Genomic DNA, 26,573 nt, shown 5'->3' on the forward strand with positions numbered 1-26,573 from the left:
AATTATAACTCATTTAATGAACAAAATTAATGAAGTTAAAAATTATATTAACTTTATAACTTTATTTTATTTAATTGTTTAAATAGTTCCATCCAATCCTGATTGTTCTAAATAATAATAACATCAATAACTGTTTTATTATAAATAATATAAAATCCACAAAAAATAAATACTAAGCAGTAAATAATAATAATGTTTAATTATTTCAAAGACCTCGAGTACATTTACCATATTATACAAACATATTGTTGAAACTTTGCTTTGTTAAAAATAATATTTTTTCGTTAATAACCTATCATTTTCGACATTTTAAATTGTCCTAATCGTTATTGCTATTCTCGTCATTCTGATCGATATAACGAACAAAGAAAATCAAAATTATGCTACTTCGTTTTTCTTCTAGCATACAATTGAAAGACAATTGCCACATAGTTAGAAGAGCTCTGCTGCAAGTACTGTGCTTCTAGTTGGAAGCTCTGTGTTCAATTGGAAATTCGAATTGAATAGGAGTAGAATTCTTTCTCGCTTGCATGATTTGTTCTTAAAGAAAAGGGAATATCTTCTTATTCCAAAATAGATGTTTCCAATCGTTTAAATTTGAATAAAAATGTTTCCCACTAGTATTGTTCATTGTGCACGCCATGTTTTCTCTAGATTTATCCACCCAACATTTAACGAAGCGCAATAATTGCATAACGAATGACGAAGATATCGCAAGGTGCCAAGGATGCGGTGGAAAAACAACATGAAAGGACGAAGAGAAACTGGGAGTTCTCAAAATTCTAGCAGTAAAGCAAACTTTTCGAGAAACTCGAGTTGATTATTTTAATGCATAGAGAGACAACGGCACACTCGGGCTAAGTTTAGAGAGACAAAAGAGATAAACAACTGCGACAACGAAGGGTACGAAACCCTCGTTCCTGTTTATGATTCTATTACATTGTCTGCTCTTCTGGTTTTCTTTAAAAAAAAAAAGCTCGATCGGTGATGTTATCTATGATTCTTGCATATTCAGCGACAATGACTACCGCTATAGAATCTAACGCTGATAGAATTCGAAAAAAATGTAGTAATAACTGTTACAACAATACTACGCAAAATAATCCATACGTTGCGCGCAATATTCAAGGAAAACGTTGGAAAAACTAAAATCAACTTTTGCATGCGACAATAGCTTTTTGTGCGTACAAATACATGTCCGGATTATTAAAAATTTGTCGCATTATAAAAGAGAATATAACGAAGCATTTCGTAAAATATTGTTTTACAAAAGTTACAAGAGTATTATTTAACCAATTGTAAGCTTTCGGAACGGTGTGGCTGCGCTGTAAAAAAGAAATTTGTGAATGATTGATAAAAACCTCATAAAACGAATTAGTCCCAATATTTGTTCACCGCCGAAAGGGATGACATCCAGCGAATCATAGTGAAAGAGGAACTTCAAAATGACGACCTGCGATTAATAAACTCGAGAATGTAATTTTACTAAAAGCCAGGGTAATGAGCTAGCAGAAACGATTACCAAATTTTGTATTAGACTGAAAGTGCGCCATCAACGTTCCCGATTTTCGATCTAATTTGTTCCGGATGTGTTCACGTTATATAGTTATCGCTACTTGCATTTTTAATCTAATAGTCGAGCTGAATCTACGATTCAAATTATGAAATGTATCCATTTCATTAATTGAAGCGCACAATGCATATAAATGAAAAAGTTTGTAATAAAGTGCCGTCCAGATTTTAAAAGTTTTTATACTCTTCTATATTATATGATACAAGTAAGCCATAAGAGAGGAAATGCAGAACGTTTTACAAACTAATAATTTTCACACTTCACTTGATAAAAAATCAATTAATTTTGCATTAAAAAATTAATTGCTTAAAAAATTCTCTAGTTAGGTTTAAAATACCATAATATCGATCATTTAATGTCATTCAATTTATAGAGAACACAATTAAACTATAAATTAATAATAACAAAGTGAATATTTTCTGGTAGCCGTAAATCGACCAATCATTTTTTTTCCTAGTTCAATCATTTTCAAGGCGTATAAAAGTTTGTTACTATCGGAAAGGCGGAAAATGTAATGTATTCTTTTAATCGAATTGTTCTTTAGGAATTGATCTATATTTGACTTATATTCTTTCTTAGTAACGATGTGAAACAAGAAGAGTCGTGATCGAACTAGGAGGAGTACGAGGAAGCATGACGAGAAAGAGAAATTGTAACGGAAGGAAAGAGTCGGAAAGAAATAAAGAGTTCTACGTACCGAGAGCAAATCGAATTCGCTTTTGATTCAAAACTTTCGCTCTAACTATCGATTGTTACCCTTCACACCTTGATTGCGTTTCCACGGTACGCAATAAAATTACAAACAAAACTACTTCGTGGGCACATAATCTTCTCGGACAAGAATTAAACGTTACGCTGCCGTGATACTATAGATAGTGAAAAATCATTATAAATTAGTTTCAACACAAAGAAAGATTAAGAAATTAATACATAATAAAGAGATTTGCAGCTACAAAAAGGGGAATTTTGTGAAAGAGATTGAGAAGAAATTAACCTTTAATTGATTGCCCAAGAAAAATGGAGCCGCGGACGTGCTCAATAGAAAATCGTTCGTTTCCCTTCCTTTTAACGATAAAAGTTAGATATAATGGTGTAAAAAGCAATCTCTCAATAGTATTATTCTCTCTGAAAAATGCGAGCAAACGTTTCACGGGTCATAATTATGTTAAAATAATTAATAAATCCAATTAATTTATCTAATGCCTTTGATACAAATAAGAGCAAGTTCTCTTCATCTGTTAAAGCTTCCCCACGAAGACGGAACGTGAGGAAGCAAGAGAGCAGATGCGAGAGATTCTTCTCGACCGGCGCGGCGGAGAACACGCGCGAGTACACGGAGTTCTTCTTCTGTCTCGAAAGTTCTACTTGCCGTTCAAGCTGCGGAACCGTCGTCGCTCGCACCACACGCCTTCATACCTCGTGGTTTGAGGGATATTGGTTTTCAATTTGCATTCTCCCAATAGCCGGTCATGCATCATTCCGAAGTTGCAAACCACCACGGAACCGCGAAGCAGACCCTCCCACTTGGTGCCACGCCGGAGCGAGTTCCGAATAAAAAAAGAACGAGACGATAACGCCTGCAAGAACAAAGTCTCAACCGCCAAGAACCAAGTACGACGAGGCGAATGACGGACTCGCTGCGCCACACCGCGCTTCGGAAAACTGATCGATATAAATATTTGATGGCGTCTGAAAGCAAGGTAATCTTGTAGACGCGTACGCGCGTACTTTAAATGAATGCTCGTAGGTATCGTATTCAAAATCAGGCAATCATGAACATAGATATTGTCCTAAAAAGCATGATGTCCAAAATTGAGACGCGAGACATGTCTTAGAGATGCTATTAAGACGCCTTAAAAATATTTAGGTATAAATGGTTTAATAAAAAATGCTTTAATAAAAAATGTTTTAACAATATTTGTATGTCTCCATTTTAGATATGAGTATTGAGACTGAATTAAAAGAATACTTGCAAATCTATTTTGAAAACGATAAAGAAATTGGGATTTTTAGTTTTATCCGACAACAAAAATAATATTTTTTTTCTTTGATCATTGTACATGAAATGTTAATATTATATAAAATTCTATATAAAATTTAATAATTTATAACTCTTGTGAAATAAACTTAATTTAAAACTTTTATTTACTTCTTTTGCCGATCTTAGGAAAGACAGAAGAAGTACCGAATGCACCTTGCAAGGGTGCAAGGATCAATGGAGTTCAGCCACTTTGCTCCGGTGAAGTTAATAATGAAGCAGGACTGAGATGCCTCTGCTATCTTGGCTCTTGCAATGGCGAAACTTTGGTTTCGAATTCTCAGCAAAAGTTTTGCGTTGTTGTATGAGAAGCGTAAGACATGTAAGAAGTTTTCATGATAATGGGTCACGATAATTGACGCATGTATTAAATTACATATATATATAAAATTAGCACATATGTACATATCTATAGATATAATGGCGTATCTAAGAATAGTATAGTTGTATATTAAAAATACAATCAAAATAAAATTTGATGAGAATTGAAAGAAGAATTCAATAAAAAGAGTTTACTTTTATTATATAAATTATATAAAATAACATCTAATTTGTCTTACGAGATTTAAAATTATTAAATTGACCATTTGATTATTTTTCGGTTCTCCTTTCGTTATTGACTTAAAACTGTTGAATTGACTATTTGACTATTTTTCGGTTCTCGTTTCGTTATTGACTTGCTACAAAACTACCGAGCGTAAATCGCAATACGCTGCAGCGAAAATCTTGTAAATGTAAAATTGCAACTAAAGAGTTTCGCTCAATGTAAAATCAACGAGAAATAGTACCGTTAATCTGTAGTCTATCATTCGCTGAAGTGCATTCCGACGACCATTTAACACGATAGTTAGCAAGCGCTCATCGAATCGGTCTTTATTTATCGGCCCAGCGGAAAATCGTTTCGTACCGCGGCACGTCGAAAAGCTTTGGAAGGTGGAAGCACGTTTGAGAGGAAATTAGATCGGGCAATTTCCGTGTCCACCAGCAGCGTGGGGTAGTTGACGAGGGATGGAACAGGATGCCGAGAGAAGGGATAGGTGCAACTACCGTGGTGTATTTATTGGAACGGTTTTACCACCGCATCCCGGAATTAGACCGTTTAAAAGAATTAAATTAGATTGTGTTTAACTGTAGTGACATAGACTAAGAGAGAGAAAGAGAAAAAAGAATGATAGAAAAAAAAGGGAAAAAGAGAGCCACGTTACTAGTTAGATTTTTCAGGTTTCATAGATGAAAATGCATTGAGTTTGCATGCGCAAACTCTTCAAGAGCGATATTTACATATCTTTCACCGTTAGCGTTTCTTACAAACATTTTTTTATAAAAATTTTGTCGCTAATATAACAGTCGGATCTGTTGTTTATTGACGTTGTTTATTGACGTGATCGATTATTTAAAAGAACATTTTTTTTTTATTTGGAGAATACATTTGAAGAAACTGAAGTTATTTAACTTCGTCAGTCAAACGGATCAAACTCTTCTATAATACTGACAACAATTTTTATTCAAAAAATTGATAAAAAAACCGACGATAAAAGATAACGCAATAACATCACGCACGTAATTCTTTTTTACGTTATCACAATCGTAATGTCTCGACAGTGTGCCACAGCTTCCCTTCCTTTCCCTTGTCGTCATCAAATTCTCGAAAATTATCGAGTCGATTAAGCGAGGAACGGTCCGGAACTCGGCGCGAGCCGTGCGTAAGCTGTGACACCTGACCATGCGCGCATCCCGGACAGGGGTAATTAATCTAAGCCCATCGGGCGAATGGCTACCGGTACCACTACCGTCGCCGCGGGGGTAACAACGGCGGCGATGGCGACGGTGGTGGTGGTGGTGACAAATTACCTGAGCGCGCGCGCGACGTCCGCGTCCGAGTCGCGGATACAGTTGATACAGGCGGCTCGGCACGCTTGGCAGATACAGTTGGCGCACCACCATTGCGGTGTGTACCATCCGTATCCTCTGTGGCCCGACGACGAACTCGCGAACGGAACTTCCGCCCGCTCGCATATCACACGTGAACAAAAACGAATCGTACGGATGTTCGTTTCCACAGAGACGCGGCGATTCTGCCGATGGTCAAGCGATTCGAGCACTGCGGATGAATTCGGTAGACGAGATTGCCATGGCTTACTGCTGTTCGTACATGAGCCCTTTCAAATCCGAGTCTCTATATATATACTTGCAAAAAATATTTATTTTTCAAATACAAGTTTAAAAAAGCGAGATAAAGTATTATACCTTCGCGCAATATGAAGGACAAAACTTCAATTTAATTTAACAAATTGCAATTTTGGTAATTGTTTTAGCAAGGTTCGCAAAAAGAAAATAGACAACCGTACATTTATCTATTTGTCACAATAAATGATGGATAATCACGGAACTAATAAAAGTTACGAAGTTATAAAATCTAGACGAGATAAGATATCTCTCTAAATTGCGTATCATCCAACGGAACAAGCCATTTTTCATCCATTTAGAAGCTATTTATTGGATTTATTGAATACGTATCGAACAGTTTCCTGCATAAAAAAAAAACAAATAAGAGAATTGCCTTCATAAACTTCTATTTACGATATACATTCTATTTATTACATATATATAATTAAAACTTTTATTAAATTCTTCATTAAAATGTATCTTTGTGCAAAACTTCTTGTTGTTTCTTTTGCCTCTTCTCAATTGAATTGCGAATAAAATATCAAAGAGAAATTGCGCGATATAAATGTTGATATAAATACGAGATAATATGTAATAAGTACGTGAGCTGCGGCAGGTCGAATAAATTAAAGTGCATTGCAAAGTTTTTCAGATTCTGTATTCTAGAAATATATCTGTTAGAAATTTAAATCTGATTATTTTCGTTTATCCAAAAATTGAGATTTTACAATTTAATAAACGATTTGTCAAAACAAACGATATTAATTAATGGTTTTTTTCCTAGAACTATTTCAAATTTTTTTTGTGTAACAAAAAAACGACACAATTGTTTGTCTATTTTGAGATAAATACATAATATAAACAAAAATTACGTGTTATTGAATGACTAATATTCTTCTGCTTGAAAAGTTTACCAGAAGCAGTAACGATAGGTTTAAATCTTATTACCTTTGTACGTGATGACAGATTGTGCTTTAAAGTCGATAAAATCGTACATACGCAGCCTTTTTTTAATCGGTCAACGCAGACGTAAAATTTTATTGAACCAGAGATAAACGTCAAAGACCGAGTCGAGATCAGAGGTCATCGTGAAGTCTCTTCGATACGATTGAATTCCCGGAAGAATAGCATCGGAAAGTGGAAGACTCGCGTTCCGTATGAAAAGACGGGGATGATACTTGTAACGCCTTTTATACGTTCTCGATGCAGCCAAAAGTTTCTATGGCTGCGCAAGAAGGGTAGAGCTTGAAACGATTTAAGAGGCGACTAAACGCTCAAGAGCGCACCCACCAGCGAGGGAAGAGAGAGTAGCCAGTGGAGAAAATCGCTTCGAACTTTGAGCTTTAACTCGAAACAATTAACCTATAAAAATCGATTGAAAAAAAAAAGAAATACGTCGTACAGAAAATCTGGTCGTCACGTGGCTACGCTCGCGCAGACCACCGCAGTCACACCCTGCTGACCGCTCGCAGCGTGTCGTCGATATCTTTTAACGATGCACTAAAAGCTTTAACAGATCGTTACAACAACGGTATCGCGCGCAGCACGTTCGTGGCTGGCGTAAGCTCTACCGATCGTTGCGTCGGCATTTCGTCGCATTAAATGCGCCAACCGGCTTTCGCGACTAACGATAACCTTTCGACGATGACTACGTTCTAGCCGAGTGCTTCCGGCCCGTATAAACGCGCCATACGTCTACTGACGCAACGCACACCCTCGCAGTTGGCGAACGCTTCAGTGCGCAACGTATGACACCGCTCTCTCCGTCAAGCTCGATTTATCACTCACTCGTACCGCCGCGCCATCGAGTCCCGCTGTTGCTACGACTAGTTATTCGTAATTACTCGCGTGATGAGGGATGACTCGTTTCTCAAAGCGGATGGATGGCAAAGTTATATCGTTGCCGGAATCTATCTTCCTAGCGGGACACGTCGGCGCTCGTATATGTGCGGGCATTACGAATTCTTTATGGGTAAATGAACATTTTTGCTCGCACGAAAAGCAAAGAAGGATTACGTCGTGAAAGTTCTGCGAATTAGTTTCTCGGAAGTTTGTGTGGCAGAAATTAAATTGTTAAAAAATTTATTAATATTGGCGATAGCACAACACGATATAAGATAACACGGTAATGATATTCTTTGCTGAAGACAAAAGCGTCCCGTATAAAACTAAGAAGAAGATATTAGCACACAGAGGGTGCTCAAAGGTGTACGGCAGATCCTATCGTAAAAAGTGGTGTATAATAAAAAAATTTTATACGCGAGATATACAAAGATGGTAATCACGGCAGAAAAATGTTTAAAATTCCAAAATGCATGCGGTAGCGATGATATTTAAAGGTACGTAATAAATAAAGGCTACGTGTGAATAAATCCTAAATAGCTTTTTTAACTGCCGAGTTCTCTTTTTTTTTTCAGTCATTCGTATCTTAAATTTTAAAATTGTGTTGTTTTGAATAAAATGGTTCTCTGGCATCGTGTACAAATTAAAAAAAAAAAATTGAATTGCAAATAAAATTCTTGAAATTTTCCGTGAAATTCGATGGGACACGATATCACGGTTAAATGACGGATCGCATAATGGAAATTAGGAAGAATGTAACTGGACTCGCGCTCGTGGTAGACTCGCGCTCGTGGTAGGATTCATCAAGAGCACTCGCAAATGAGCAACGCAATGACGAGGCCGTAGGTAATCGTCCGTTAAATGATCGCGCTCACCACGCATGAAAGGGTAATGATAGCACGTGTGATATAGCATTACGCTCGCTCGGAAATACAGTCTCATCGATCTTTTTCTTCTGTCGGGGGGGTTTTTTTTATTTTTTATTTTGCTACCGTCATTCTTGGGTGTACGACACGATTTGTCGATCAATACCCTAACAAACGAGAAGCGTGCTCGAGTCACGGGACATCGGACCCTTTCTGATAATAACTAAAACTTTCCTGTCAGCTATGTATACGCTGCGCGACCCTGGGAGGCGCGTGTTATTAGTGCCGCGTACAATATGCGCGCAGAGAACAGACATCCCTCTTCGCCCCTTTCTCATCCAATTCCGGCCGGAGCATCGCGCCATGGACCTCACCCCGGTTCTCTCTATCGGCGCTACAATATGTGCGGCGCATTGTAATCTATGAGCCGGCTAGCGCCTAGGTCGCCGCCGGCAATGATGATATCAAATGCAGTGATTGACGCTCCGCTCTCTCTCCATGCCCACAATCTCGCTTCTCCTGGCCAAACCAGTGCGCACATCGCCATTGGGACGCCATGATCATACGCTTGCAGTCGTATCGTGAACGCAACAACGTGGAGAGGCTGAATTATCCGGGGTGTATGTTTGCGCGATTAAGTCCGAACGACCTTCCGGTCTCTCGTCCGTTCGGTCCCGCGAAACGAATCCAAAACGAGAATCTATCGTTGGCCCGATGACACGAGTGCGTTAAGTGGAATATCGATTGTATCCCGTCCGATAGCCAGTCAAAAACTGATCGCGGCCGTTCGTCCATATTCGCGTTGTTTGCCAACAGGCTTCTGAGATTCTGGGTCAACTACAATTGATCGTCACGGGATTTTACGAAATAAATGACTGCCGTTAAAAGGCCGAGTAATTCGTCCTTTCGAGCAACATTCATTCAAATGCGCTCGAAGATATGACACGGACGATTTCCTTCAATCATCTTTGAATTGACGAAAAATGCGTGTTTGTTTAAAAAAAAAACGTTCAATCCTGATTCGAAGGAGATATTTTCTCGTAGGACACGCGCGTTAAAATCAAAATGTGATGACAAATGTCCGCGAAATAAGTTAATTAATTGCGCAAAAAAGCGCGCACACACACACGCACACGCACATACACACACGCACACGCACATACACACACGCACACGCACATACACACACGCACACGCACATACACACACGCACACACACACGCACGCACACGCACACGCGCGCGCGCACACACACGCACACACACACACACACACACGTGCCTTTCGCGGTAATCAAGATTAAATAAAAAATCGACGAGGCGCACAAAAGCCGACGAGGCTGCGCCGCTTTCGACATCCCGCGAATTTATACCGCTAGCGCGAAAATTTACAGGCACACGACTATTCCAGCAGACTGCATATTTTTTCACCCAATCTGGCCATTGTCCGCGCGCGATAACACCGAGAACATATCGACGCATCGATCTTTCATTCATCCGTTTATTACGCGATAAAAGCGTGAAACATGCAATATGTATGAGGAGAAGCTCCTAGTTTCTATTTTGTCCTCCATGCTGTTTAATTTTGTCTAATGCTATCGCAAATCGTCAGTTAATCGCGACTTATCTTTTTCACCGACTGTACTTCCGAGTCAAGATGTTACTTTCGATGTTATTTTCATCGCTTTATCCTTTTTATCCTCTATAAGTTAGTTGGTAAGCGGACATCCCATTCATAGAAGCAACTTTAGGAAACTCGTTACTTTATGTCAGCTTATCCGATTTCTACGCTCTGGATCATAAAGGCTCTTAACGTTATGGGACAGTACTATTGTTGCCGTCCACGTATGCCGTTCGGCAACGTAACCCGCGCCTCGTAATAACACAGCGATGCTGCCACGGGCATTTTTCGTTAACGGCGCTAAAGGCACTCTTTATCATTCTCAACATTTACCATTCTAATTCCGGAGCATACCGAGTCGTTATTAGACGGAAGAGATAAAGATAATTCGGCTAGTCGCTCGCGCGGTTGCGGGAATGGAGGACTCCCGGCAGACAATGGCGTCTTTTATGATCTATCTACATCGGAATCTTTGTAAAATGCCTTGCACTTTTCCGGCATTGTTCGGCTCTGCACTTTCCCCTAATATATGATTATCGACCGTTACGAATTTTTTAAAAATAAAATCATTTTAAATCATTTAAACTATTTAAAAAATACGATATTTTTTTTGCACATCACGAATTATAACGATGGAATAATTGTACACGATAGACAGTGAGTCTTAATACTTGATGTGTGATTGACGGGTTTATAAATACGATTAATTGGACATTTTATCAAGTATAAAGAATAATTCGAAAGCAGCAATTTATTCGGCAAGTTTAATGTCACGTATAGTAGTTCAAATAAAATTAACAAAGATAATGATACTTGCTTTAATCCATCTATGCTTTATAGTACTTACTAAAAAGACTTTCTAACGCTCTGAAGTTCTAAATTGCTCCGTCTATATAAGCTCGTACTGTGTAATTACATGGATATCAAAGTGCTGTTGAAAGTACTAATAACTAGCTGCAGTCAAACAAGACTAATTGACTTTGTGGGAGTTTATTCTCATCAAAGAGTTGGACGAAATCGTTAACATTCACAAAAAATAAACACAATATGAAAATAATTGTAAAATACTATAGCAATAAAGCAGAATGAAGGAATACGTGTATTTTTAAAAACTAATAATATTTTTCATTAATATTTTATTTCATTTTTACAATCTGCCTTTCTTTTCTCGGCTCTTTAATCCAGTACGTCTTTTCATTTGGTTTTTCTCTTGTAAATATTTATTATAAATATTAATATTAAAAATAAATATCCAGTATGTTGTAAAAAGTGTATATCTTTTTTTAATTGTAAATACATAATTCTCCAATTTATCAAACTAAATATATTTGATACTAGCAATGCTTATCATCAAGAAATATGGTTCTTTGCCATCAGCAGCTTCCAAAAGAATTAATATTTCATCGGAAAATGAGAAAGTAATTGTACGTCGCTACAGTTAGAAAATATGTTTTCCGCTTCTCACATGAATCTGATATCGAAGTAAAAGAGACATTTATATTCATGACCAAACAAGCGCTGGGTACTCCTTTCCTGCCATCAGCAATATTTACCGCCAGTAAACATGACAGAAATCTTTCATTGAATTCCTTGCTTCACTCGGCACGCGTTTCATTCTTCTTTTCATCCCTCTCGTCGTTCTTCTCTCTCGACACTCTTCCCGCTCTTATTTTCATCTAACATCACGCGACAATCTTGTTCGTGCCTATACCTACAAGGATAAAAGAATCCCTCGCGACTGACGTGATTTTCGCGACATGGGAGACTCTCTCGTGCAACCGCGAGAGAAAAGCGCTTTGAGCGGCGCACGATGAATTGTCGACGACGAAAATTCGCTGCATGGGTCACAAAAGGGAAAATTGCAATCACATGAGAACAAAGTGCTAGCAGTTTGAAATACTCTAACAATGGCACGCCCTATACAATTAGATTGAATAATTAATCGGGTAAGGATTTGAATGAGCGAGAGAGAGAGAGAGAAAGAGAGAGAGAGAGAGATTATTTCAAAACCTGGTTGGAATATCCTTCTTGTTCTTATGTAAGATTCGTGTTAAAAGTGTTTTGACATTTTTTTACCGTCTTATTTCATCATATCTAAATAAATTGCGTAATTTTCTACAATCACGTGACCGTAAAATATCGATTCGTATCGCTCATAAGTTGTTCACAAGTATATCGAAAATTACACAGGTTCCATAACTTACGGCGAATTTATTTCCCAAATATACATATATATATGTGTGTATGTCGAACCACTACCACCGATTCTAATTGGCATGCACATTAATACAGGTACATTAACAGAGCCTGCGATTAATTACCCGTCCGTGACGCGCAGAGCAGTCCAAAGTATTCCCTGCACGCTAATAAATTGAGTTTACGCGCGGTAGCGCGAGGGACGCACAATTAAATAGCGAGTAAAAATAGAGCGACATTACTTTTTCAAACGTGTCAAGCGTAATTCACGCGTTTCCCTTTTTTTTTCACGCGGAAATTTTTTCGCACCACGGTCCGATTGCGTTAACTAAATTCGAAATTAGTTGGTAGCGTGTCGTATTAATCGTGTTGTGCCGCGCGCGTTCGCCTAACCGCTGACGTGCTTGCTCTTCCATCACGTCGAACACATCGCACCGAAATGGTGTATTACTGTGTCGCGAATGTAATCACAGTATGTGAACATGTAAACCCAAAACCACATTCGCCGCATTAATAGCAAGACGCGCAAAGCGAGAAAATCCGCGCGTCATCATTTTTATGAAATCTGCTATTTTACGCTCTCGTACGTACGTACGTCTCCGGACTCTCCTCGAGATACGTCTATCGCCTTTAATGCTCTGTAATCGAATATCTCGGATGATCTCCGTTCAATGGAGCTCACGAAATGTTCGGGGCTTGTTTCAAAGAAATATGGCATGTCGGCCTGGGATGTGTTTAATGGCGCGATTAATATGTACTTCACAATGAAGCGGTGGATAATAATTTCCAGGGTATGAATAGCAGTTGGAAGCCCGCCTTAATTAATTCTTCGATGTAATCTAAGTAGTAGCATTTTTATTTCTGTCGCTTCTAGAGATCGTGATTTGTAATTGTAAATTGCTATTGCGGACAGCTACATGTAGATACCTTTCCACTTTGTATCTTTTTACCTTAGAAAAATTTTTTAAAACAGAAATCAATTATATAACTCAATATATAAAAATCTTAAAAAGACATTTAAAAAAGATGTTTTAAAAAGACTTTTATAATAAAGCCATATGTATGACATTAACGAGGGAAGATCCGAAGATACGTTGAAAAATTCAAAAGCTAGTCTAAATTTGCTATCGCAGAAAATAAAGTTAACGTGGCTAACAATTGACAAAACAGGATTAATCATTTTAATTAATAACGCAGTATTAGGTGCATAATCCGTTGTAGAGAATTAATAGTACCTCGCTGTACCTGATAATATTATTGTCCAGAATGGACTTAATTATCATGTGTAGCTAATAATACATACGCAAATTACTACTCATCTTTAAATTATCATTTCGATGAACAGTTATTATACGTAACGTAATTGACAATATATTATAACCGACATGCGGAAATTGTTTATTATGAATAACTCATACCACAGAAATGCGACTAAAGATATCTATTCTTTTCTTTTTGAAGAAAAATTCTATTCTTTCTTGAAATATATTCATTAATTACGAAACAAGCGACCCATCCCTGTACAAGCGATCAAATTTTGCTACATTAAAATATCAATTTGAAATTTGTTAATAAATTCGTAAATAAATAGAGTTAATTCTAGAATACGATTATTGCATTATTATTTTGGTGATAAAAATTTTTTAAGCGATACGTTTAAATTGTTTAACTCAGATCTTTAACTTAGATATTTTAATAAAAGCATAGTTATGCGCGCTTATTATGCATGATTCTATGATCAGGAGAGATGCCGTGTAAGCGGACGGAAAAGGGGTAGTTTGCTCGGTTTAATGCGTTAGAACCTCATGAGAGAGAGAGAGAAAGGACCAGCAGATAGGGTGGCCCACTTGGTAGCGCTGTTACTTTTAATTAGAGCCAGCCGCTCTATTTCGAAACGATTAGCGGAGCGGAGCTAGAGACTTAGCAGCAATTTTTACTCATTACGGCTCCTGGAAAGATCCCCAGGGTGATGTAGCGTGAAAAGATGAAAATCCCTCTCGGGACAAGACGTTGTCTGGCGCAGAAACCCGTTACCGTCCTTTGAATCGTTTTCTCCCGGAATAGTAGTTATTACGCAGCCGATAGGATAGTAAAGAAGAGTTTGAAAATAACACTCACCTTCCGGCTGTTCCCATCCTTAGGAGTTAGGTCCGAGGCTACTGTTCCAAAAATGGTTGGCTGAAAAAGAAAAATTCATAATACTCTTAGTATTTTATAATTTTGTAAAAAATATTATAAACATTAAAAAAATATATAGAAGTAACAGAGATAATATAATAATTAGTTTATAATAATTAGAATATTCATACAGTCGCCATTTAACAAAAAAAAAAATCGATTCGTTCTTCATAAAATTTATACTCCTTCCATTGTACCAACCTTTGGTTGGCAGCAATAAAAAGAATCAATGTAAAAAAAGAGCAATTGCTATGTTCACGATAATTATAAACTCATAATTAGTTTATTAATATTTGGTATTAATTATTAATATTATTAATAATATTTAAGAAATAAAAAAAAGTACTCATGTTTAATAAATACGTTTAAATACCGAATTACAGTCAATTAAATTTTAATCAACAAAATAATATAATAGTACAAAATTAATAATAGCAAACGTAATTATATGATTCGTATTAAATTATCAAAAATGGTTGATTTAAATTGAATTGTTTGTATCAAATTTATTCTGTAATACTTCTGTTTCGATAATTACAAATGATATCTAAGTAATCGCAGTGTTTCGTGATGAAAATCTTTACCGCCAGACTTCTTAAATGAGCAGGTATACAAACACCAGTCGATAATTAATACGGTAGTCGATCAACCAGTCGCGTCATCAGTAGCTATTGCAAATTTATCTTTCCTCATTCGCGAAACATTGTTTAAAATTTTATAAATTTATAATGTTTGTTTTATTCAATTTTTACATATAATCGTAATAAATTGCAACATCTTATAGTGAAAGACATAGCTAACGGATAACTGTCTGACACTGACGGTGAGCGTTGCATATTTCGTACGAAATTGTCAGCAGACATAAAACGCGGCCACATAAAACTGCGAATTACAAAATGTCGTCGTAAAATCACAACATCTCGTAAATTCAAGGATGATGTCTCGTTCACTAGTAGCAAATTGGTTATTAACTGATTCCAATCGACGTATCATAACATCTAAGCAGAATAAATAAGATTATACAAGATATACTACATGCATAATAAAGTAAATTTGTCTAAAACATGTTCCACGATAATGCGTTATTCACAAGATATTTGAGGTTGGCAATTAAAATAGGACATCTCTTTAAAAAGCTATTTTTTCCAGGAACAATTTATGTGTGTATACATAATGCTTTGTTTCTATAGCATATAAGTTACTTTACTTTATTATGTTTATATTTAAAAGTTTAGTATCAAGGATACTATAATTTTTCAATATACTAGAACAAATCGTCGTAATAATGACGTTGCAATTTCCTGAAATTATATCACACATGTCACGATTATTCGGCCGTCCGCGGTCGAATCATCTCGCAACGTTAATTTCAGTAAATTATTGCATCTGATCCCATTAGACAATTTACGTGTTTAACGGGCCACATATTTTATACGATTATCGTTTACAAATTTTACCGTCGAACTGCATTGGCAACAAACCGTTGACTGTTACCCGATCCACTCGCTTAATTTCAAATCAGCCGAGCCACAGTCAATATTTTATGAGGCTTAATGAAAACTGTCAACGCGACGACAGCTTTGATAAATAAAGCCAGTTTTTACACCCGGTCGACGATACGGATGGCCGTTCTCCTCGAGTTTTAATGCATCGCTCGTTGCAACGAAATTAAATCGCTCATACAAAGTGACGCTCCAAGTTTCTTCGTGCACCTTTAAACCAGATATCCATATGTATATCCGTATACATTATATAATAATAAAGAAAAGTGCGCTATTACTTTATATTAATTTGTATCTATAACAATAAACAAAGTGTTTTATTATTAAACATCGATTGTTATAGACGCACTCGTTATGAATTCAGTTTGAATATGTATCCTTGTAACAAGACATGACTGCGATTTCAAATGGTAACGTAAGTAGCGACTCAGTAAACATAAAATTATTATTGTTATATTATTACGACATTAAATAAAATGTATTTAATAACGTTTTAAAATATGTATTTAATACTGTATACAACAACGATGTGAATAAACTTTCATGACTTGGAGATAATGATTTTAAAACATTTCAATAATGTTACGTAAAAGATCATATATCAAACCTTAAAATGTTTATATAATATTTCATTATTTTACATTATAATATAATGTTGCACCACTCATAATATTGACAATTGATTCAACTCAATGGTTTCGTTAATACATAATAAAGACTAAAATTATAACACAATACTAATGTAAAATAAAGACATATAACAAACTGGTTGCAAGCAAATTAACTCCTTTTATTTTTTCCAATTTTTTTTGAGGTTTAAATCCGCGCGGCGTAAATACTGTGAAGTTAGCCTATGTTTTATAATTCATATCTTAAGAAGGAAATTACAAATGCGCAATGAAAATGAAAGAAAAGGAACAGTACTCTCTAAATTCTTTGAAGTAGAATTTCACTCTGAAAAGTGAAAACTTAATCTAAAAAGAATGAGATTCCACTCCAAAGAATTTAAAGAATACAGATCCCGGAAACGCTTTTGTACATCAGGATAAAATATATTAATTGTATTTTATGAAAGAATATAAAATGCAATCTAATTTAGCAGTGTAATCAATATGATATGTATAATAATTCTCATTAATAAGATTCTTTTATATTTCATTAGTTGCTACTTATTTTATTAATTGTAAAGTTTCAATTCCGCTGTACATCATAAATGTCGAACTTCTAAGAAAATCTCATAGAAAAAATTAATAAAATTAAATAAAATAATTGTACGTGAACATGTTTAATCGTGAAATCTTGTACGTTTAATATTTCCGTTCTACAAAATATAAACAGAAGTTTATTTACGCGTGGCAGTATACTGATCTATTATACGTTAATCCCTTGTTTAACTAAATTACTAGAAGCATCTATCCTCTACATGTTTTTAATTTATTTAGGCTCAATGAGTGTCATTACAATGAAATCCAATTTAAATTTGCAGGGTCTCCTGCATCACGGAGATAGAAAGTTTGCCTCCGCAAAATCGAGTGTCACCGACAGCAGCAGCAGCAGCAGAAACTTCCAATATCTCACTAAAAAATCGAGGCAGCAAAATTACTTCCTCACGCGCAAGGAGTTTTCTCTTCAACCATAGTAAATAATCAAACAAAAACTGTGACAGCTTATTCTCGAAATTAAATTTATTTCATAAAACTTCAAGAAAGATTTATTTTATTGTTTTATTCGCATTATACTTGCGTGATAATTTATACAAGGGATCATTAAACTGTAATAAAAAATGATTTAAAATTAGAATTTTACTTTGTAAAACTAAAAATACTTTCTAGAATTAAGGATAAAATTGTATGCTACTTTAATAATTTATAATGCTGTTCTTTGCTTAATTATTTAATATTATAAATATTCAATCTTACGTATAGTCTGTTCGAAAATGGATTTGGTTATTACTAGTAAAAATAATGCTATTTATTTTATTAATAAAGTTGGCAAAAGTGAAAGTGAGGTAGCCCTTGCGTTCGGTGACCACGTCGTCGCGAAACCTAGCTGTTTTACAAGGAGAGTGGGGAGGCGGTCCAGACAGCGTAGCGTCCGCCTTACGGGACTCAACGGGACCTTGCGCGGTCAACGACCCGAGGGGCATTAACCGATGGCACGTGCGCCTCGGATAATACGAAGCTCTCTCGCTGTGTTTGGTTGCCGCGAGATTAGTAGTCTACTGGCACGTCTTTTGAACACTTTTAGGGAGTTCTATCACATCGCATAACAAACTCTCGTAACTCATTTGCATATACACAAGGTTGAGTAAAAAATTAAAAGTTAAATAATAAAGTTAATAAATTTTAACTTGACTTAGTTAATTTTTAATAATTTAATTTTTAACTTTAACTAGTTATTTTTGAAACACATAAACTTTGATTTGTTAATTGTTTACCTAAGTTAAAAATTTATTTGTATAAAAAAATTATAAAAAAAGAAGAGCAAATATATACAAAAGAATGATATAAACTTTTAATAACTTAGATTAAGTATAATATTTTGAAATTTTGATATAAAATAAAGATTTACTTAATACAACATTATTTCTTTTTTTCTTTTTTAGTAAATATTATAAATATGTAATCGCTAATTACCGCTATGCAGTTAGATAAAAAAAACAATGAAATATTGAAAGAAAGAAGGAAGAAGAGTAAAATACATAAAAATATATTAAGAAAAGAGTATATGCAAGACAATAAACAAATAAAATAATAAAATTTTTTGTTAAGAACAAAAAATAAAATAATTGTTTAATAATTCTTGGTGCGATAATATTTGGATATTAGACAAAAAAACAATGTTTCCTAAAATAAATCATTTTAATATCAAAATTTTGAAGTATTATTATTTAACTTAATAGAACGTTTTCTTGTTTTCTTGCTTTGAACTCTATTCGTATAATTACTTCTCAAATGCAATAATTTTATTTTGTCTGAACAGAAAACAAGCTTACTACAGTTTTTGCAAAAAACAAGTTCTCTGGAATTAAAAAAGTTTTTTAACCTCTTTTTCACAGTCTCTATTTCTTTTTATTGGTCACTGAATTAGCAAGTAAGAAATAACGTCGAATTAGATTTGGTATATCTAATAATGATTTCTTTAAAACTGCTTCTCTGATCTTCAAAATTCAAAAGATAGTCGCAAAAATCGAAATGATCAAATTCAGAAATAGATCGCTATAGGATTGTCGAATCTATAAAAACTCACTCAAGGAAATTGTTATCGATATCGAGGTAGATGCGGTCAAAATCGAAAAGCTGATAGCAAAAGACAAGAAACGGAGTCGTGACAGGCATGAGTTCACATCGACTTGCCACGAGAGATATTGAGAGAATTCTCTTCAAAGTCAAGAGGCCTCCTCCAATGAAGAAAAGAATCCAAGAAAAGGTAGTTTAAATTTTAGAAAATCATATAAAGATTCATTAGATTCGAATGTCAAATAAGACGAGAAACTTATAACGCCGATACAATTTAGATTGTAATATAATTTAGTTCGTATACGAGTTAATTAAAAATATTAATTTTAAAGAAAATAAAGCTGTTGTTACGAATAAAACTAAAAAAGAAAATCTAGCTGTCAAAAAAGAGACTGAAAAGAAAATAAATGCTGTATAAAATCAAATATATATTTATTACAATTCTTGGAAAAATCAGAGAGAAGAAAATTTCATTGGATGCCATGTTGTGATTTCGAATGTTCAAATGTTGTGATTTCGAAGGAATCATGAATACTTTCTGAAAAATCTGAAGAGATTTCTTCAGATTATTTTGAAAGAAAAAAAACTGAATAGTAAAAGGATAATCATAGTTTTACAGATTTTATGCCCTTCATATGAAAGATAAAGATATTTTGAAAGAAAATACTCGTACCAGACTGCCAATAAATTTCAATGTTTGAATTATACGCAAAAACTGGCACACAATAAAAATACTCTTAAATTATATCACCGATATAACCACCATAAACTAGGTCAACATTGGAGAAAATATGGGAAATATTAATTAAAATACAATATTTAAAATTTGATTCAGAGATGAAAAAGAAGACAGAAATAAAGATTTGATACTCAATCGATATAAAAAAAAACAAAGATATATTTAGATAAGTCGACTTTAGCAGAATGGTAACTGTGAATAAAAATGAATTATAAACAATAACGATTTTGAAGAAACAATAAATAAATAATAATATCATTTAAAATTATATCCGATAATATACCTACAACATCCGTCATCATAAAAATATAACAGGAATTTTCCGTCACGGAAATATCAACGGAAAAACTCCACTCCAAAATGCTTAGGTAAAAATTTAAATTTGAATAAGCTGATTAAATCAAGACATTTTAAAAGATTTAGACAAATTACTTAATTCTGATAAGAAGGTGGATGCAGATAATATAAAAATAAAAAGTGACAACAATTTTAAAGAAACAATAAACACAGATACTGATATCATTTACTGACACAAGATTCTCAACTAAAGAAGAATTAATAAAAATGAAGAATCTCTGCTTAAAGCACTTGCCAATAAAAATTTAAATTCTGATATAAATTTGAATAAGCGGATCAGGCTAAGACGTCACAGAGAAGGATCAAGGAATATATCACAATATGACAAATATTTCAATAATATTCAAACGCGTTAATTGATTTAAACAAGTAATAATAATAATAATGTATTTTTGACAAAAAAAATATTTATGATCCGAAATATATAAAAATTGATGGGAGGAATCAAATTCAAGAAAGAATTAATATCCTGATTGGGTCTATCAGTACAATTTAATACTTCACGAACTGCTTCACGCAATTCATCTAAGATTCAAATAACGGAACTATTAAAATGAGTAATTAAACTTACATTAAAAGATAAATAATTAATTTTCTTTCTTACAATATAGTAAAAATATTAACCATTATTAAGAAATGATAAATAATGTTATAAATAATGTTACAACACAAATATAACTGTCTTTATAAATAAAAGTTGCATTTAAGAAATCGATATATACATGATATTGCATTACCTGTCTCAACTGATTATGTTAGTTTCTACCGTCATGTCATATTTTATTGCTATTTTTCAAATATCACAGATATCGAGTTGCATTGATAAAAGAAAAAAAAACTAAAATTGATTCATAAATGCATGTATATGTTCTATGAATCGATGCATACATATAGTATGTATATAAATGTTTCGATAACAACTGCAAATATAGGTAACGCATATTCACGTATTATCTCGCTTAGGCAAGCAAACAAAAATAAAAATTAATCGACCACAAATACATACGAACTACTTTAATCAAACATCTAGTTTATTAAGACGAACAAATTGCGGTTAAGCGACGAGCGTGTCGAAATCGGACACGGCACTCTCGATTTTCCATACCATTTGCGAGATCATATTGCATTGATATGAATACTACGATCGATAACATATGTGACCCACTCTAGTAAACTAGAATATTTCGTTTCTAAAATCGCATGATGTTATTTATTGGCACGTATGATACATTGTCATATTCTTAAAGAAAAGATCTAATAAATGCTGATCACGAATGTAAATTAAGTTTTGCAAATTTGTATTTTATCTTGCATATTTCTGCTGTTTTGTACAAAGTAACGTTTGCTCAAGAATAATGTCTACAATCATTTTCTCTGATTGGAAACTGTTACACTAATGTTTGTAGTTCAATTCTTCGTGGTATCACGATGTTCTACTGAAAACTATCGCGGTTAATCGATACATGTCGCGATCCTTCTTCAAAAAGTTCTAGGATGATTATAGCCAGAGAGAGAAAGAGAGAGTTGCTACAACGGGGTTCGTTCGCGAATAATAAATCCATCCCCACTATTTCAATCAGTCACTAGTATATGTACATACATGATGTCTATATCAAATGCTGTCGGACAAAATGGCCATCAGCCACAGTAACCACCTGTTCGTGCCTGTGGCATTTGTCTTCTGCCTTCTGTCGCCACTCATTCATGCCTCGAATTCACACAGTAAGCAACCGGCTCTCTCTCTCTCTCTCTCTCTCTCTCTCTCTCTATTTTATATAATTTTTTGCAAATTAATATTCAACGAAAAAGCTGCATTTATCTCACTTTGCAAAGAGAAATACACAATCGGTAATAGTACCTATATTGAAAGTAAAAAAAAAATAGCACATCTCGTTCCATTTTAAAAATAAGCCAGTAATTATATGATGACAACTTTCGAAATGTTTATTAAATATCTCAAGTTCTGCAATTTTCAGAAAAAAAAAATGTTGAAATATTATTTTAAAAATATGAACTGGAACAACCGCGTGACTCTGAATAAAGTTGATGAATCGTAAATGCGCGAATGTAAAAATAAGGAAGAAACTATGAAAGTGCTACAATACGATCTACTATGTATGGAAAAAACAGTTTTGTTAAAACATCTAAAAATTTAGTTAGACACACATCTGAAAATGATTTTGTTGGACTATCAAAATAATCAAGCAAGACGCTTACAAATTGATTGCTAGAATGTCAAAACTTGTATCACTGCTGCACATACGCCTGAACATCCTACATCATTACTTTGAAGTCCAATTTATTTTCAGATCTGTATCAAAGTTTTTAGATACTTCAGCAAAAGCGTTCTTTCTGCGCAGTAATCGTAGTCACTGTTACATCGTAATTTACGACGTAAGGTTTAGACAAACCAAACGAGAAAAACAAAAATCGATTCGAGTTCTATAACTGGCGTAAGACGCCAGAAACCTTATCTCTATCCGCTTCAGCGGATCGACCAACGATCGCGATTCGAAAAGGAAAAAATTGGAAAGGACTGGCGTTTCTTTCGCCTTCGCGGCGAGATTCCCGTGATCTCTTTCCATTGTCTTTTTACGCCACTGTTATCGAGACGAATCATATTTGATACGACTGAGAACATCGAATGGCGCGCTCCGTCGAGATAACATTGATTATCCGACTCGTGATAATTTAATTTAACTCTTATCTCATCGTATCAGAATCCGTTGAAAATCGCCATTCTCACGCTAGCGCGGTGTCTCGGATTGTTCACAGACAAAAGTAATTATCGAGAAGCGTGTTGATCTAACAGCAATTGTAAACGCGTGCACTTATTCGATTTTCCCGTACATCATCGTGGCAAATGTGTCGTAAATTAAATATATCTTCGAGGTTTGCGCTCTCTCTTCAAATGCTTGCTTATATTAATGCACTTTATTATACGCGTTCGCAGCATTTCTATTACATAGATTAATTCGTTAAAAATTTCTTGTGTGAATGAACTACTTTATTCTTTTTCGTTCGGTACGTCGGCATGCATGTGTGCAACATATAGAATTAACGTTCTAATTTAAGAGAATTAGAATTACGAAATTTTATTCACTCCCATTGAAGTCTTTCATTTCATCTCTATTTTCATTTTAATCTAAAACGAACTCTGCAAAATTTTATAAGATTTATTACTTTGTAAGAATTTATAATTGTAGAACACGTTTGATAATAATATTACAAAGAATGGTAAAAACAGATCGTTCAATTTTATTTGGGGAAGAGTTGATGTCATTAATCAACGCTTCGTAAGTGAAAGAAATTGGAATATGCGACGTGAGAGAAACAAATATAGTCAGATGCGATATAATTACGTTAATAGTAAGTAAGATGTGAACGTAGGATATGAATAAAGTCTCTTAATCTCATTAGTCTGTCTGGCAATTTTGTTGCTAGATCAAAAAGTTTCATTTATTTGATATTCACTGATTTCCAGCAAAAATCTTTCTGAACAATTAGGTTAAGCCCTGACGTCAATCTCGTAGATAAACTCGAATCCGTTCAAAATCGTTTGGCATCGATTTTCTATTTCCGGCGCGGATCGTATCGCGATCGTAACGCGTCGGCTAAAGTCGCCGAGCGTTTCGCATAAAAGTCGTGGCCGAATGCAATCTCCGTGTAGCGATAAAGGCTGTCGGATACTTTCAGCTCGTTATATCGATCCGCTCAAAATACGGTGCTAACTTCGTAGATTACAGTTTACTCCGTGTCGTACTCCAGCGTCAAAGGGTAAAGTTGCTTTTTCCCCCAACAAAAGCTGGCGCACCCAAAATCTAATTCCATCGTCAGTAGCGGGGCATCCTGTGCGTCACAAAATAAATTAAATTCTGCTAAAAGTGCTGCCCATTGGCGAGTTAATGTCAATAATTTCTTTTCTCTTCTTAATTTACCTCGAATTCGCACAGGTTCAGCACTAATACATTTTATTACTGTCACGAATCTTTATAGCGCTTCTCTTTGCCCTCTACGAATTAGATTTTACAAACTATGTTGTACAAACTATCTTGATCTATTTTCATTTCTAAAATATTAAGCTATATTCATCACATTCGATATTATGTTGATTACTTTTTGCTTAAATTTCGTTGAAAATTAAAGGATCACGGATATGGTTATTAATCACCTTTTTGCATTTTATTATAATTTTTCCACTCTCCTCTTTTGATATCCTCTTAAAGCGTAACATTAATTATAAAACAAAACATATTGGTCTTCAGAATCAAGCGTGTCATTTGGTTTGGTTGAATGTAGGATTTAAATTAACCAATTATCCCAAGATACATTTTTTCATAACGTCAAAGTGACTTGATTGCCGAAGAGTTTTCCCGCAAAACTACATATAAAAACCCCCCCAAAAAAATAAAAAAGAAAACGGCAGAAAATAACGATGGTAACGACACATGCATTCGTACGAGCGTATACGCGGGTGCCTGGCAGTTGACGAATCAAAAGTAAATACCGGTAAATGGACTCCACGCGAGATACGACTGCGACTCTCTCGCGTAACGCTTTACTACGCTTTTATCTTTTCAATTACCGTCCGTGCCCCGCTGGCAATTAAATATCGTTAAATTGTTCCCGATTGTGGCCAAGAGCGCGCAACTTCAGTTAGACTGTCGCCAAAGCGGCTCGTTTCATTGTACGTTTACGAGCTAACGCGCGTTACGCGGAACCGATACCTTTTCATTTATCACCTTCATGCTTTACTATGCAAACGATCATTTTATATATTGCCGTCAAATTTGATCAACGAGATTTTTAAATGGTTAGATATATCGGGACGAATCAATTAGTCTTTATGAGAAATCAGATTGATAATAGACGGATAAAATAAACTTTGTAGAATATTGGAAGGAAGAAATAATAAATGAGATCTGGCAAAAGAAATGGCTTTGTGAGAGACGTTGATAAATATTTTTAAAATAATACGTAGCGATTCCACAAATTACAAATGGGGAATGCAACAGCTGTCGCGGGTGAATATTTGTGTTTGTTAAGTTTGTTAAGAAAATGACTGCAACTTTGATAATCGTTTGCGTAGCTACTTCAGCATGAAGCTAATATATCTCAAAGTTTGACAAACAAGAAAATCAGAAACGAAAACGCACGATGAGAGACATTAAGTAGCTCTTTGACGAGGACCCTTAATTTCAAGAGTACTTCATTTTATTTCATATTACATATTCAAAATGTAATCAAGTAGTGATTAAGTCTCGTCTTTAAAGACCGAGTATTCAGCATCAGTCTCGTTTGCAGATTACACCGACTCAAGACAGTTGGAGAAGAACCCCGTGGTTTCGTGGCACGGGAACAACATTCAGTGGTTACCAAATTACAACTGGAAACCACCTGACAAGTACTATGGCCCGAGGTATTCTGGTAAACCGCAGTCAGTCACTGCGTTGATAATACAGGACGTTCATAAAGTTTCCGTTTCAGCTTCTCTTACGTCAAACGTCTTACATTTAGCTTAATGTTAATAACAAAAATTTATAATTATAAACAGTAGTATAAATAATCTCTTTGAGTATTATAAATAAATAAATTGCACAAATTATCAAAAAAGCCTACATATTCATTCTATATAAATAAAGAATATCAAAAGTTTATACATGTCTAAAGACTTATTATAAATTATGAAACAAGTCTTTAGGCGGTACAATTCGTGAAACAAATTATTGCAAACGAGATTACACGAAGCCAACTGTTCTAACAGAAAAGAATCGACGGAGAAAAACCTGGGGATGGAATTTACAAAACCCGAGGATCCGGAACAAGGGACGGCGGATCCGCGGATAAAGAAAACGCAGGAGATAAGCCGACAGGAGAGAGAAAAATGGGCAGCGTACAGAAGAAACGTGAAACTTACCCTCGACAATGTCGAAGAAACTACGAAAGCAGGAAAACTTACAAACGATGAATCGATCACGGTGAAGACATACAGAAATTGCTCTTTTTAGGAGGAACATTGAATTTTTGGCATTGTTATATTTCGATGTTCAGAATCTCCAAGAAAATTACGATTAAATTATTCTTTAATATTTCTTACAATTATAGGATAAGATAGTATTATGTAATATGTTTAATTTTTTATATAATATACTTTTAACAGAGGTAGATTTTATTACAGATACCAGTGCTTTCGAAAAGCGGGGACTACTATAAAAATATAAAAGGATTGAAACCTTCTTCAAGATTAGCTGAAAAAA

General features: G+C 34.8%; 2 protein-coding genes across 3 annotated transcripts in view; one reads left to right on the forward strand and one right to left on the reverse strand.

The window, feature by feature from the left end:
* LOC105203624 overlaps window positions 1-26,573 on the reverse strand; it is a 336,761-nt gene that overhangs the window by 171,634 nt on the left and 138,554 nt on the right. For both annotated transcript variants that reach the window (XM_039456623.1, XM_026134163.2), the window contains exon 4: window positions 14,420-14,479. In XM_039456623.1, coding sequence (XP_039312557.1) covers window positions 14,420-14,479 — 60 coding nt within the window. The remainder of the gene's footprint in view (window positions 1-14,419; window positions 14,480-26,573) is intronic.
* Window positions 26,109-26,392, forward strand: LOC120359398. The gene has a single exon (XM_039456735.1). It carries the CDS (start codon window positions 26,109-26,111, stop codon window positions 26,322-26,324), a length of 216 nt encoding a protein of 71 aa, XP_039312669.1. The 3' UTR covers window positions 26,325-26,392.

The sequence above is a fragment of the Solenopsis invicta genome, chromosome 1 (assembly GCF_016802725.1).
Source record: "Solenopsis invicta isolate M01_SB chromosome 1, UNIL_Sinv_3.0, whole genome shotgun sequence".
Classification (NCBI taxonomy): Eukaryota; Metazoa; Arthropoda; class Insecta; order Hymenoptera; family Formicidae; genus Solenopsis; species Solenopsis invicta.

Excerpts from the sequence above, each read along its gene's own strand:
- LOC120359398 (XM_039456735.1), top strand. The coding sequence starts at position 26,109 with ATGGAATTTACAAAACCCGAGGATCCGGAACAAGGGACGGCGGATCCG.